The sequence below is a fragment of the Sphaerodactylus townsendi genome, linkage group LG03 (assembly GCF_021028975.2).
Source record: "Sphaerodactylus townsendi isolate TG3544 linkage group LG03, MPM_Stown_v2.3, whole genome shotgun sequence".
Lineage (NCBI taxonomy): Eukaryota > Metazoa > Chordata > Lepidosauria > Squamata > Sphaerodactylidae > Sphaerodactylus > Sphaerodactylus townsendi.
The window spans coordinates 28266350-28280675 of record NC_059427.1 but is presented as its reverse complement, the minus strand read 5'-3'; the positions used below and the strand labels follow the sequence as shown (position 1 = coordinate 28280675).

General features: G+C 41.1%; 1 protein-coding gene across 34 annotated transcripts in view; it reads left to right on the top strand.

Moving 5' to 3' along the window:
- CADPS (calcium dependent secretion activator) overlaps positions 1-14326 on the top strand; it is a 492336-nt gene that overhangs the window by 340831 nt on the left and 137179 nt on the right. For 20 of the 34 annotated variants that reach the window (XM_048488307.1, XM_048488321.1, XM_048488325.1 and 17 more), the window contains 4 exons: positions 1959-2060; positions 3425-3488; positions 5347-5470; positions 8694-8711. In XM_048488307.1, the coding sequence (XP_048344264.1) occupies positions 1959-2060; positions 3425-3488; positions 5347-5470; positions 8694-8711 (308 nt within the window). Of the gene's footprint in view, positions 1-1958; positions 2061-3424; positions 3489-5346; positions 5471-7780; positions 7850-8693; positions 8712-14326 lie in introns of all 34 variants that reach the window. The other 14 variants (XM_048488334.1, XM_048488341.1, XM_048488338.1 and 11 more) reach the window with 3 other exon arrangements.

Genomic DNA, 14326 nt, shown 5'->3' with positions numbered 1-14326 from the left:
AATAGTCCATAGAGAAAATAGTCCACTGTGCAGGGTGGGTGGACTGGGGGCATCGCCGAGGGAAGAGCTGACATCAGTTGGCTTCCTCCTGGTCATTTGCTGGTTTACACCAGCAGTGGAGAATCCAAACATATGCAACCTGTCTGTTCAGCCCCATCAAGGCTTCTTGGCAGCAGGAAGGCTGTTTCGGTTTACAAGCCTCCCTGCACCACCAGAAAACCTCTATGGGAGCAGTGGGGCAGCACAGTCACAGCGCCACTCCCATTCACCATGCCGCTTGGATGAGGCTGTCCCTCTTATCCACGGTCCTAATAGCTGGTTTTGCCATGGTTTTATTAACGCAGTCTGTGTATTAATTAAGCCAATTTATGCTTGCATGGTTGTGGATGAGGCAGGGATTTCAGTGCTGTGCTGTTTATGTATTATATAAATTATATTATATATTATAATTTTTGTTTGGTTTTATAATTATATTTTGTTTGGTTTTATGATTATAATTATATTGATGGTATATTTTAAAGCGCTGTAAACTGTTCCGTTTCTTTTTATCACACAATTGGTGCATGTGCATTTACTAAACCAGTAAGAATCCTGAGGAGCATCTGAAATGATTTTAGAAATGTGACATTTGTATGGGTAATATTAGCATTTTTGCCATAGTATTACCAGTTTTGCCAAGTTACCCAAGACTCAGCTAACACAGTTGCCTCAGCACAGAACCTTTCATGCAAACTTAGGCCCCTTCTGCACAGAACAATAAACATGGGTGTAAGAACAGAAGAACATAAGAACAAGCCAGCTGGATCAGACCAGAGTCCATCTAGTCCAGCTCTCTGCTACTCGCAGTAGCCCACCAGGTGCCTTTGGGAGCTCACATGCAGGATGTGAAAGCAATGGCCTTCTGCGGCTGTTGCTCCCGAGCACCTGGTCTGCTAAGGCATTTGCAATCTCAGATCAAAGAGGATCAAGATTGGTAGCCAGAGATCGACTTCTCCTCCATAAATCTGTCCAAGCCCTTTTTAAAGCTATCCAGGTTAGTGGCCATCACCACCTCCTGTGGCAGCATATTCCAAACACCCAATCACATGTTGCGTGAAGAAGTGTTTCCTTTTATTAGTCCTAATTCTTCCCCCCAGCATTTTCAATGTATGCCCCCTGATCCTAGTATTGTGAGAAAGAGAGAAAAATTTCTCTCTGTCAACATTTTCTACCCCATGCATAATTTTATAGACTTCAATCATATCCCCCCTCAGACGTCTCCTCTCCAAACTCTCCAAACTAAAGAGTCCCAAACTAAAGAGTCTCTCCAAACTAAAGAGTAGGGCAGTAAAAGATCCATTGGGGGGAACTTCACACAGATTCTGCCCCTAAAACGAGCCTGCCCTGTGTTATTTCCCCCAAACCGGGTTTTTTTGAGAATTGTGTAGCTGCAGTGGGAAGTCAATTTTTAAAAAGAGATGTGTCTCCATGTGAAGGCACGACACCAATCTGGATTGTTTCCGTGGGCTCCAATCACTGCCACCATGACTATATGAACACCAAAATAGGAAAATGGTTTACTTTATCCCGACTGCAGCCTGCTATATGTTTGCTGTGCAGAAGAGGCCTTAGAGAATGCGGTATAGACCCAAAATGACATACAAGCCAGACTGCCGAATGTGTGAGTGTGTTGGAGAGTGTATGTGTAACCTTGAATGGAATGGGCAAACACTACTTAGACAGAATAATTATTTTATCCAGAGCCTTGCTAAACTTTAGTCTGAAGCTCCTAAATTCATCTAATCAGAGTTTGGGAATATTCAGGATTTAGAAACTATTCTTTATTTGTATAATAGTTTTAATTATAAATAGGGTGACAATGCCCTGTTGTGTTCTTTAAACCCTCCAGCTTACAGGGTAGATAGTTTGTAAGAGTTGTGAGGTAAAATATGAATTATTAATAGCCCTTCTCCTTTCAGGCCTGATGGAATAGGGACTGTAACAGTAGAAGAGAAGGAACGGTTCGAAGAAATCAAAGAGAGGCTGCGATTGTTACTGGAAAACCAGATCACACATTTTAGGTAATGATTGATGTTTTATTATCCAAACACTGCATACTGCAGTGGTAATTACTTGCATTAATAACGGGAACACGTGCAGAAAATGTAATATGGTCTATAAGCATTTAGATAACATTAGCAATCTTGCTAGCTATTAGTTGACAATTTAAACGGAGCTTCTTTTTTATACTAAAGGCTGCATAGCTATAGCTTCACCACTGTCCAGATGTGGTAAAAATTCTGTATGATGAAAATACAGTCAGAAATCTGGGCATATGCGGAACTTGTTTTGATCTTTAAAAAATTAAGGATCGGTGCTATTTCAAAACCAAAACAGCAATATCTTTTACATATTTATTTCTGAATAACTGTTTTTGTTATTCACTTTAAACCATGCAAATAGGGGCAAAAAGTACAACCATTCCGTCAGCAATATAATCAAGGAATGTTCTTCTTTCTGAGCTTTTAGGTTTCCTTTACCTATCTTCTGATTGCCTACCCACTAACTGATGTTGAGTTGAACCTGTAAGAAGTTTGATTTTTAGATGGAACAGCAACCATCCTCCAGTTTACCACAAGGAGTAATGCAAATCCCACTTCCTGAGCCAGTCTTGCTTGCTGTTCTTGAGCTCTCTTTGTTCAAACTCTGTATTGTCGAAGCCTTTCACATATGAAATCAACTGGCTGTTGTGGGTTTTCCAAGCTGTGTGGCCATAGTCTGGTAGTTTTGGCTCTCTGAAACGCATCTTACTGTGACAGGCTTCTGAAGATGCCAGCCATCAATGTGGGTGAAACATTAGGAACAAAAACTACCACACCATGGCCACGCAGTCCAGAAATCCCACAACAGCCAGTTCATTCAAACTCCTCCCAAAACACTGTTGCTTTGAATCTGTCTTGGAATACCTAGATGTTCCCCTTGGCTTACTAGTCTGCCATCGAGTCTGGCATCATTCCAAGGCTACAACGATATGACTGGTTTGATATCACTCTAAGACTAATGACTACATAGATCACTGAAAATGAAATTGCATACATACATTTCCATATTATTCTGGGAGTCGGCAATCTCAAACAAATCCATTATGTGCAGCCCTGTGAAATACAAAGTATAATACGGTGAAAGGGAAAATTAGTTGGATCTTTCAACTGCTACAGCAGTATTTTAATTATTCTGTGATATTCAGACTTTTAAGACTTTAGCATTATGGAATTCCCAACCTTATTAACAGGGGCTTGCTTAGATCTTGCTAATGGCTCCGTGATCTCCATGTTAGAAGAAAGCTATTAGAAAGGGGCATGTCCTTCCTTGTAGTTCAGAAAGCATCCTTTTTTAGCATATTTGTACATGTGGAAACTCTTCAAAAGCTATGTGTTTCCTCTAGGTATTGCTTCCCATTTGGCCGACCAGAAGGCGCATTAAAAGCCACATTATCACTCCTGGAAAGGGTAAGTATAAGGGTGCTGAAAGGCTGGGGAAGAAATCCAGTTATCAAATTGGGCTCTTTTCACTCAGTAGATTAGATATTAATTTGAATTATTTATTTAAGGTCAGAAATATATTTCCCCCCCTGCATTATAATAGCAGTACATGGTTCAAGATGAAGAGTTGTCTCTTATGCTGCAGTGCTGTGAACCCATCTCTGTAATACACATTGTCTGCTTGGGGCACATTTCATGGGTTGATCTGCCCTTTGGCCAACTGTTGCCTTTTGAAGGTTTCACAGTTTGATCTCAACGGAATCGTTGGTAGCCAATTCTTCAAGCACACAAAGGAATTAATGTTTTCATTACGCTTTCACCAAAGCATAATGGACTTGGGTTCTAATTAGAAGCTTCTGTACTATGAGACCCTGACTATATGAAACACGCATATGAGTCTGTACTGCTAAGTAAACATTCTCTCAAGCTCTAATACAGTGGTTCTCAACCTGTGAGTCGCGACCCCTTTGGGGGTCAAATGACCTTTTCACAGGGGTCGCCTAAGACTCTCTGCATCAGTGTTCTCCATCTGTAAAATGGAGAAATGTTAGGGTTGGGGGTCACCACAACATGAGGAACTGTATGAAAGGGTTGCGGCATTAGGAAGGTTGAAAACCACTGCTCTAACAGAACTGTAATTTTTGGGAGCATATATTTGTTTTCCTCCCTTATATTAATACCGAATAGAAAACTAAGTTTAGCCTCATATATAACTGTTTCTCATCTTTTGGAAAATATGAGGATCAGCTACACAACAGAGTCCTGGGCTATAATACCTTAAAGCCTATCCCATTTACCATGACATCAGCTTGTGTAGCAGGGATTCCCAGCATGGGATCTGCCAACACGTTTCCTGGCCCCTGCCAAGTGCTTTTAGAAAGTAAGCAGGGCCAGGTGGGGCTTTTGCCCAGCAGGGCTTCTGATTGGCCCTTGCAAATCTGTTTGTCACTTCAGCACAATAATCTTTACTGGGTGACTGAAGGTAAGCCGTGTGGAGGCAAAAAAATAATAATATTCATCGTAAAAGACAAACTGGTAAACAGAGCTTCTGACCGAAACGTTGAAAATTGACTACTGATTTATGCATCACTCTCACCTTCTGTGGTTGTCTCCATCGCCTGTGGCAGCCATTTTGTGGTTATGCCCACCACCTAGGGATAGCAGTCTCCAGGTGGGACTTAGGGAACTCCTGCAATTAAAGCTCATTTCCTGATTACAGAGGTAATTTTCCCTGGAGAAAATGGATGCTTTGGAGAGTGGACTCTATGGCATTGTATAGGTTCCATTCCCAAATCTCCGGGAGTTTCCCAACCTGGGTCTGGCAACCCTATCCCACTATCCCTGCTGGTGGCTGGGGAGACCTGACAACTTTACCAACACCATATGTTCCAGAGGTGTCCACAGGTTCAAAAGTTTGGGCATTCCTATTCCGTAGAAAGTATTCTGCTTAGTCAGAGGCATCACCAGACTAACACAGTTATGCTTCTGAAATTTGTTCCTCCTTGTAAAGGTAAAGGTGGATTAACCACTCTGACTGTGACTCATGTGAACTGCAGCTATATCCAGGAATCAATGTTAATGTCTCTCATCCTAGCATCTGAACATTTTAAAATGGTTACCAGATGCATATCTTTTGCTGCTTTCTGGCTACTTCCTCACACAGAGTTTCAAAATGCAAAAAGGAAAGTACAAATTTCAGACGAGCAATGAATACGTCTATGGCTGTATTTCTAGTCAAAAGAGGGATATGAAGGGCATTGTGAGGGTAGGGGAAAGTTTAAAAAAAATCAGGATGACACAACAAATCAGTGTTTCTTGTGTAAAGGTTTTGATGAAAGACATAGTTACTCCAGTCCCTCAAGAGGAGGTAAAAGCCGTCATTCGTAAATGCTTAGAACAAGCTGCATTGATTAACTATACTCGACTATCAGAGTATGCCAAAATTGAAGGTAAGGTGATTTTATTTTTAAAATTAACCTGTATCATCTTTCAGTGAGAGGAATAGAACAACTGCCTTTAAAAATTCAGGTTATACCATAATTATTGTTTTATTTCAGGATTTTAAAAAGTACAATTTAATTGTCAGTGTTTGTTAAAGACATCATTTAGATGATATATTTCCCTCTTTGTAGCAGGTGAAATGATTAGTTACTGTATAGGAGAGTATGTATACTTAGCCATTTATTTACATCACTACTTTAGCAAGCAAAGAAACTGAGAGCCACAGTCATTTTTAGAGCTGAAATTTTTAGAGCTAATTGCTCGTGATTGTGAAGTTTAAGGAACAATACAAATATCAGGAATTACAAAATGTCTGAATGGTACTCATTCATTTGTAAATCAACTTAAAATGTTTTCATGGGTAATGTTTTTCTGCCTTCCCTTTGTGCATAGAAGATCTTGTCAAATCAGCTGGCCCTACGCTTGCATCAGATTTCATACTTGTCACTCTAAATTCACTCCAGCTGATATTATTGACCTTCTGCATTATGGAGGAGTAACAGCTAGTGACCAGAGACACATGTAGCTTTCAAAAAGACATTTTAAAACTTGCTTGAAGATATGCTTTCGGCAGGAAACTTATACTTACAGATAGATCTTTACATCTTAATCGGTTTTCATTGCTACCTTGTTGGCTGCTCTGTAGAAATTTGAAACTTGATTAATGTCTTGCTGTGAGATGTGGAAACAGAAATTGTGCACTATGTATTTTGATTGTTTTGTCATGCGACAACGAAGCTTTACGAAAACTGTGTTCTCATTCACTTAGAAGAATACCATAGAAAACAATATCACCATTCAATTTCTTTTTTCCCTAGTCCTTGCTTATCAGAAGGACTGGATTATTGTGATATGTCACATATTTCCATGGTCTGTAAATTATACACCTCCTCTGTTTTTCAATGTCCCCCCCCTCCGTTGACAATGCAAATTGTGTACCAGTGGTAATGAATTCATTGTTATGCACCCAGTGAGAAACGCTTAAGAATTGGGCACTAAAAGGATGTTTATCAACTCTTGACTTGGTAATCAGCAATGAAAATAGAGAAGGAACGCAGATCTCTTGAGCGCAGGTCTCAAGCCTTTTATCAGAGTACTCTACTTCACAGAATTGTTTTAATTGGTGAACTCTGTTAAAAAATTTCACTGTTTAAATATGCCTCATGAGAACCAGGGAGAGCTCCAGTTCAAAGGTTTTGGGTTGTTGCTTCCCCCTTCCCCTCTTTCGAAGGGACCCTGGGTTCCCTACTTCTCTGTATGACACTTACTAACTCTGTCGGTAAGCTTTGCTCTCTTCTTTCAGATATATCTATGCAAAAACAAACTTTATGATCTGTAAGTAAAAATGCATTCATTTCCCAAAACATAGAAAAGTTAGTCTGTACTTTCCTTTTGTGCCTCAATTCTTCTTGATTGTGTTAATTATCTGCCCTCTTTTTTGGCACTGTGACTTTTAGGTCTGGGAATACTTTGAAGCAACAAACCTTTGTTCCGTTTTCTTTTTTTTTAATTCCAGCTATTGTTTTCAGAGAAGTACTTCATCCCACACTACCTGCTCTCTTCTGCTTCTCTCCTTCCTTGTTCGTGGTTGGTGCGGCCACTTTTCTATGCTGACTCTATGAAAAGTGGTTGTGTCAGTTCCAAAGCATGCTGGGTTTGTGAGTTCAAACAACCCAACATCCGCAAGCTGCATGCCTCAGGTTTTCTTTCATGAGCATAGTCTGCTCACTATGAGCTCCTTTTTTTTTTTTAACAAAATGACTATTGTCTGACCCATTTCTCCAGAGGAGGAAATTTGGAACTTAAATGCCTCCTTCAGTCTAAATAGCCTGAGCGCATAAAAATTAAGTTGAATAATTAGCAATGAGCCTGCTTGAGGCTATGTTTATGAAGAAATACCTGTGAAAGCCTTAGATACTGAAGGCTAAAATCCTTAGTATCTCGGAGCCTTAAAGCAATAGAATTCTATTTCCTTCTGTTCATGACGTTCTGACCATTATATTCCTGCAAACAATTCAGAATAAACCTTTACAATCATGGTCACAATCCCTTTTGTGACTCATGAGCATGCTGAATGGTTAATCCAGTAAAACCTCCAATTTTAAATCTCCTTTTTATTTTTTTTATCCTGTGTGTATCCCAAAATACTCTACAGCTACTTTTCTTTTAAGCTAATGTAAAGTTTTCCTCTGACCTTTGACCTATAACCTCTTTACCTCTGACCTAAGCCTCTTGCATGCCCAAATCCTCTTTTATAGGGAAAAAGAGAGAAATGTATGAGCATCCTGTCTTCTGCTTGGCCTCTCAAGTGATGGATTTAACCATTCGTGAGTACCTTCCACCCTGCTCTCCATGCTGTCTTCACTCTTTTTTCTGTTTTCATTACTTCAGTACAATCCAGAGCCAAACCAACTCACTTTCCTTGCTTCGAGTCTTTTAGCATTGGCTTGTCTGTTGCTTCTGTCTGTGAAAGTCCCAGTGTAAGAAGTCCAGTCACTTTTTTATCAGCCTAAAAACCAGGTTAGAAAAAATTAAGCTGTATTTGTTTGTGACAAACTCCAATTTGTCTGTAAGTTTTTTCAGTTCTTTCTGTCTGTGACCTGAATGCATTTTTACTTTGCTTCTGTGTAACCCCAATTTGTAAACACTTGTCACTGGTACACAATACAAGGTAGCAACTACACGGGGGAGCAATGAGTCAGTGGCCAGATAAAATACATTGGGAAAAAGCCATCCATACCATTTTTAAAAGTTCTGTGTGCAGGACCACAGAGAAATGCTGTCCATTAGATCTTTTATGTCTCTTGTCTGTTATCTTTTCAATCAGAGTGCTCTCCTAAGTTTTTGTTAATACCTAGCTCTGAATCAGGCATTTAACATATATTTGTTTATTAGTCTAATAGCTAGTGTGTGTTCTCAGAGTTTAAACCAACACCAGTATACTTTGTACAACATTAAATTTTACCTTGGCAGAAGAAGTCCTTTTTGATGGTCCCCATGCTTCTGGGTGGTGGGAGAAATTGGGCAACTTTTTTCTTTTTGAATGTCATATATCACACATAACTGGGGGGCATTTTGATCCACTTGCTCATTAATCTTGCATATCTGTTCTTGTTTCTCTCTCTCTCTCTCTCTCTTTTCTCCTTGTTGCTTTCTTTCTCTTTCATATAGAGAATCAAAAGGATGCAGGTGAACAACTGTATATGCATTATAAATTGCTAGGATTGTTGAGTTTTTATGGATCTTTGTTTTCTTTTTTTTTGTAGCTCCTTAAGATATGTACTCCTTATAAAGAGAGGCTGGAGTTGCAATACTACTTAAGGAGTTAATTTGTGCTGTCTTAACTCACATAACTGGGGTTCTCCTTAGCAGATCTAGCAGGGCAGAAATAGAGTACAGCATTACTAGGGGATCAGACACATCCTAGTCAAGAAAAGTTGTTCAAAAAGAAAACAACTCTAAAACTCTCAAAACACCTACAATCTGGCTTTTTGTTCAAAGTACTGTTTAATATCTAAACTAATTTCATTTTTTTTGTTTTTCGTATTTTCTGTTTAATGCCCTATTGGGGAATACTGGTTTTCTTGTTAATGTGTAACTAACAATACAGTCAGACTGAAGTCATGTTTGTTGTAATTCTGTTTGTAGTGTGGTGATGTAATAAAATAACAATACAGTTCAGATAAATCATTAAAATACTAATGAAATTCTTGAGACATGCCACTTTTTCATGACTTCTACTTATAAGAAATCTTCATTTGAAGTTTCTTAAGATCTGAACTGTTAAATTTATTTTTATTCCTGAGTCTTTTGTTTATGTTTTGTGAAAGCAAATTGTCTGGCTTTTGAACTTGGATTGAGGGGTACATGGCTGAAATTTTTAAAAAATCACAATTCAACAGCAAATTCTATTGGGGATACATCAGGGTCATGCAGTATGTCCCAGAATCTCTCTAATTTTAAATACAAGAATTCACAGATCATTTACTCTAGTGTGAACTACTCTACACTGGTGTAGCCCCACTAAAGCTGCATCTTCTTCTCACTGGATATGGCATTATAGAAATCATTCATTTTTTAGGTTGTTTTTTCCACACAGAAAAATCCTGTTTCAAATCATTGCTGCAGCACAGTAATAGCATACTATCCAGTTAAGTGTGGATACAGACTTAGGCCCTTTCCGCACGGGCCATAAACGGCGTCCTGGGGACGGCAAAAACGCCGTCCCCAGGGAGCCATTCGCACAGGCGGCGCTGCCAAAACGCAGCAGCGCCGACCTGGCTCCCCTCCCCCTCCCCCAGGGCAGCGTCAGGCCACCTCCAAAAACCTCCCTCCTGGAGGGAGGTTTTTGGAACAACAGTGCATTCCCGGCGGCGTGGTGCAAACGGCACCGCCGGGAATGCGCTGTTTTCCCCGTCCCTCTCCCACTCACCTCGTTGCCGTCGTCACCCTGCTGGCCTCCTAAGACCCTCCCTCACTGTCCTCCGACCCCTGGAGGTCGGAGGGCAGCGTGGGCAGGTCTTAGGAGGCCAGCAGGGCGACGACGGCAACGAGGTGAGTGGGAGAGGGACAGGGAAGAGGCGGCTCCGTGCGGAGCCACCTCTCCTGTGCCGGCCTCTGCGGGGGCCGCTCGCACGCTCTCGTTCGAAAAGCCCCCAGCCTTCCACCGGCAGAATTCCTGCCGGTGGGGAAGCGCCCTTTGGCCCGTGCGGAAAGGGCCTCAGATTAATGAGAATCAATCCATTTAATTGATCAGTGAGCCATCCCCTAAGAAAGCCCATAACAAATAACTTAAGCAGCATATAAAGCTCTTTGCAAAAATTGAAAAGCAGTTTCTAGATTTGTAAAACATAACAAGCTCAATGAAACACAGAGGTACTAATGATTGCATGGAACTTAAACAGAAATATATTTCTATTAGCAGAGCTGTGACACCAAATATTCTGGGCCTAATTTAGCTGTATTCCTGAATGTTGCATCATGGAACAAGCAGTCCTTGATGGGAATGGTTATTCTCCACAACAACTTGATATGTTGATAAAATTTAATGAGAGCCATATGTGCTTCAGTCAGAGCTGCATATCTATACATCTGCAAACTAAGGATATTTTTAACAAACCTGGGGCAGTTCTATGAATCCAACATGCATCTGATGAATGTTTAAAATTATGGAGTTAACAGTGAATGTTAACATGTACATTACATTACTTCAATGTTCACTGGTATCTCCATTTTCAAATATGCATGAGATGTGTGAGGGACTGTAAACGTGTGCTTGCCAAGAGTCTTTACATTTTGAACATTCACTATCTTGCTATATAATTAAGCAATGTGTTCCCAACACCGAGCCTGAGAAAGTGAAGGGCTCTGGGAGATGTAGTCCAGAGGGTGCCATTTCACATGTACAGAAAGGCTTACAGGACTACAACTCCCAGACTCCTCATTTAGCTGGTAAAAATTGTTAAAGCTCTGAGATCCTTGCAGGGCTCTTCTAGTCTTTGCCTCAGCCTTGCACCGCTGACCTACCCCTTGTTTGAGCCAACTCTCAAGTAAGTTAGCAGTGAACCCAATACCCACAGCCAGGACTGAACACGTCACCCTCCCCCAGGCTGTTTGGGGGGAGGGATGGGGAAGGTATTTGCCAAACCTAGAACAACTCCAGTTGAGGCAATAAAAGTGAGGCTGTGGAGGGAGAGGTGCTTCTGGCAAGCTACTAAAAATGGGGGGAGGGAACAGAGGGAAAATGAGTGTTGGAGTAGAAAGAGAATGAGTGCTGGGGAGAGGCAGAAAGAGACTGTTAGGGTAGGTGGCCGGAAAGAGAGAACTAAAGCTGGGATAGGGTGGCAGAAACATAACAGAAAGTTGGGGCAGGAAGAGAGAAATGGGGAGCTGGAATAATTGGGCAGACAGAGAGAGCTGAGGTAAGAGGGCAGAATGATTGTTGGGGTAGTGGGGCAGCAAGGCAGTCAAAAAGGGAGCTAGGATAGCAGGGCCAAAAGTTAAAAAACAGAGCTGGAATAGTGGGGCAGAAAGAGAGACCTGGGGCAGGGCCCCGGAAAGAGAGTTGGGATAGCAGGGCACAAATAGAGAAGATTAAGAGAAGGGGTGAAAGGATGGAGAGTGAGAGGCTGAGAAGAAGGGGGAGAACAGAAGAAAAAAGGTGGGTAATGTCCTCTTGAATCCCCACTTGTAGGTTCCCACTTGCTAGAAGCTGTTGTTCACACAATGGGCTCCCCATCTTCACAGGTACTTTGCTGGCTTCCCCCCCTTTGCATAGCCAGGATCCAGCTTTGCAAATGGGGGTTGCCTAAGTTCTCCCCATCTTCACAGGCATTCTGCTGCTTCCCCCTCCCTTTGCAAAGCCAGGCTCCCGGTATATAAATTGGGGGGGGGGGGAGTACCTGTAGAGATAGGGAGAACTATCTTCACAGGCACCCTGCTGGCTCCCCCCACCTTTGCAAAGCCAGGATCCAGTGAAGAACTCTCCCCATCTTCACAGGGACCCTGCTGTCCCCCCTGGACAAAGCTGGGCATAATTTCAGTGTTTGTGCCAGGTGTCATTTCCTGTAGATTTGCCCAGTCTACAACTCTTGCCTGGGAGGATTCGTTTTTTTAGAGCTCGTTGTATTTTTTTCGCACAACAGGCTATATTGATTCTAATATTTATAAAGTAATGTGTGGGTTAACAGCCCTTGACTCATGAAACTAAACACGTGTTTAAATTTTTAGAATGTTATTTAGAATGTTAGAATGTTTGCCACATTTTTTTTAAAAGATCGGGGGTTCATCTTTTGTGTCCAAGATTCAAACTTAAGCATTCTTATTCTGTGTCCTTATCCAGAAAGTATTTTGACATATCAAACATAAAAGAAGTTTGAATTATACCATGAGTAGAGCATTTGGAAGATTAAAGCCATACCTACATAAAATTGCTTCTAAAGTTGAGAGACAGAGTGTGATTCCATTTATGCCTAGTATGGATATCATACAATATAAAGTAGATTTTCTTACACCTTTCCTGTAGAAATTTGGAGAGCATTGTTAAATTAGAAAATCATAGTTTTAAAATAGAAAAGAATTTCAGCATATTTTTAGGCACAGTTCTTGTGAAATGCAAGGCACAGCTATGCAAACAAAGCCATCATTAGAATGCCCTAACAAGGCTAATGTTAATTATTGTTATTTTTACCCTACTGGAGAAGCACAAAATATCCTCTGCTTTCAGTTAATTGTTTGCTGTTGCTTACACTGTATTATGGTTGGTAGATCAGAGTATTGTATGTGTATAGCCTTCATTTGGTTTGGTAAAACAATGTCCCCATTTTGGTGAAGTAAGAAGTAAGAAGGTGTTGATTAACTGCAAATGACAACCTGCATGTTTAACCGACAGTGAAATTAGCTCTGGTGAAACAAAGGATGAAGCTAAAATGCAGTTGTTTTACAACAAAACTAGTAATCAATCCAGCACCTAATTTGACTTATGGTCGCTATCTGTTTTGAAAACAAGAGGTGGTTATTCTCACACCTTTGGTAATCAGGAAAAAGGTGCAATCTTGTGGCACTTCATAAATCATGATCACCATTCCCCCATTTTAAAGTAAGGACTCAGTATGCAGATGCAGTGGGTGTAGTGGCTTCAGAGAGAAGGCAGGGAATGAGGTCTTGCACATCACAAGGGTCCTCAAAGTATAGAGAAAAATCTTCATTAAAGAAATACCCAGCCCAATTTAAACCCACAGTATCCAGGATGATGTATGCATTCTGTCCTCATGATGAATGGTGCCAGTAGAAAGCAGCATATAGTGTGATCTCACAAGTAGCCAGAACTGGCAGTTGTGCTAAAGGCAAGCAAATAGACTGGCACTTGCTTCCCTTCCAATTGGAGTCCAAATAGGGTGGTAGAATTGACTTCCAACCCATATTTCCTGAAGAAATGTGTGGAGATTTGCCTTCCCACAGCTTAAACGATAAGTGTTGGTGGAGGTTAAGCAAGTGCAGAGGAGTCTTTGCCAGGTGGCAGCCACATCTCTGAGAATGTACTCTCGCTGGGTCCTTTTCCACATCTTTCCCACAGATCTGCTGTTGGATGTAGCAATGTCTAATGTGTAAAGGAACTGAGATGAAGACCCAGCAGGGAGTGGGCAAGTGGCTAGCTAGAGAGGGCTGTAAAGTTAGTGACCCCCTCTTTGTGTCATCTCATGTGTGTCCTTGGACTGAAACCCTCAGGTCAAATATCCTGCTTCTTCTCAGAGGTTAATTGCAGAGACTCCTCCTAGCTAGCAAGATAGTAGCATGCTATCTTTCCCTCTTTCCTATCCTGAATGTAGCTCCTAATAAACATTTACCTTTTGCCCTTTTAATCAGTGCTTTAATTAGCTGCTTTTCTGTTCAGTAAACACCTGATTGAAGGATTGGAGCACCTTCCTTATGAGGAGAGGCTGCAGTGTTTGGGACTCTTTAGTTTGGAGAGGAGACGTCTGAGGGGAAATATGATTGAAGTCTATAAAATTATGCATGGGGTAGAAAATGTTGACAGAGAGAAATTTTTCTCTCTTTCTCACAATACTAGAACCAGGGGACATTCATTGAAAATGCTGGGGGGAAGAATTAGGACTAATAAAAGGAAACACTTCTTCACACAACGTGTGATTGGTGTTTGGAATATGCTGCCACAGGAGGTGGTGATGGCCACTAACCTGGATAGCTTTAAAAAGGGCTTGGACAGATTTATGGAGAAGTCGATCTCTGGTTACCAATCTTGATCCTCCCTGATCTCAGATTGCAAATGCCTTAACAGACCAGGT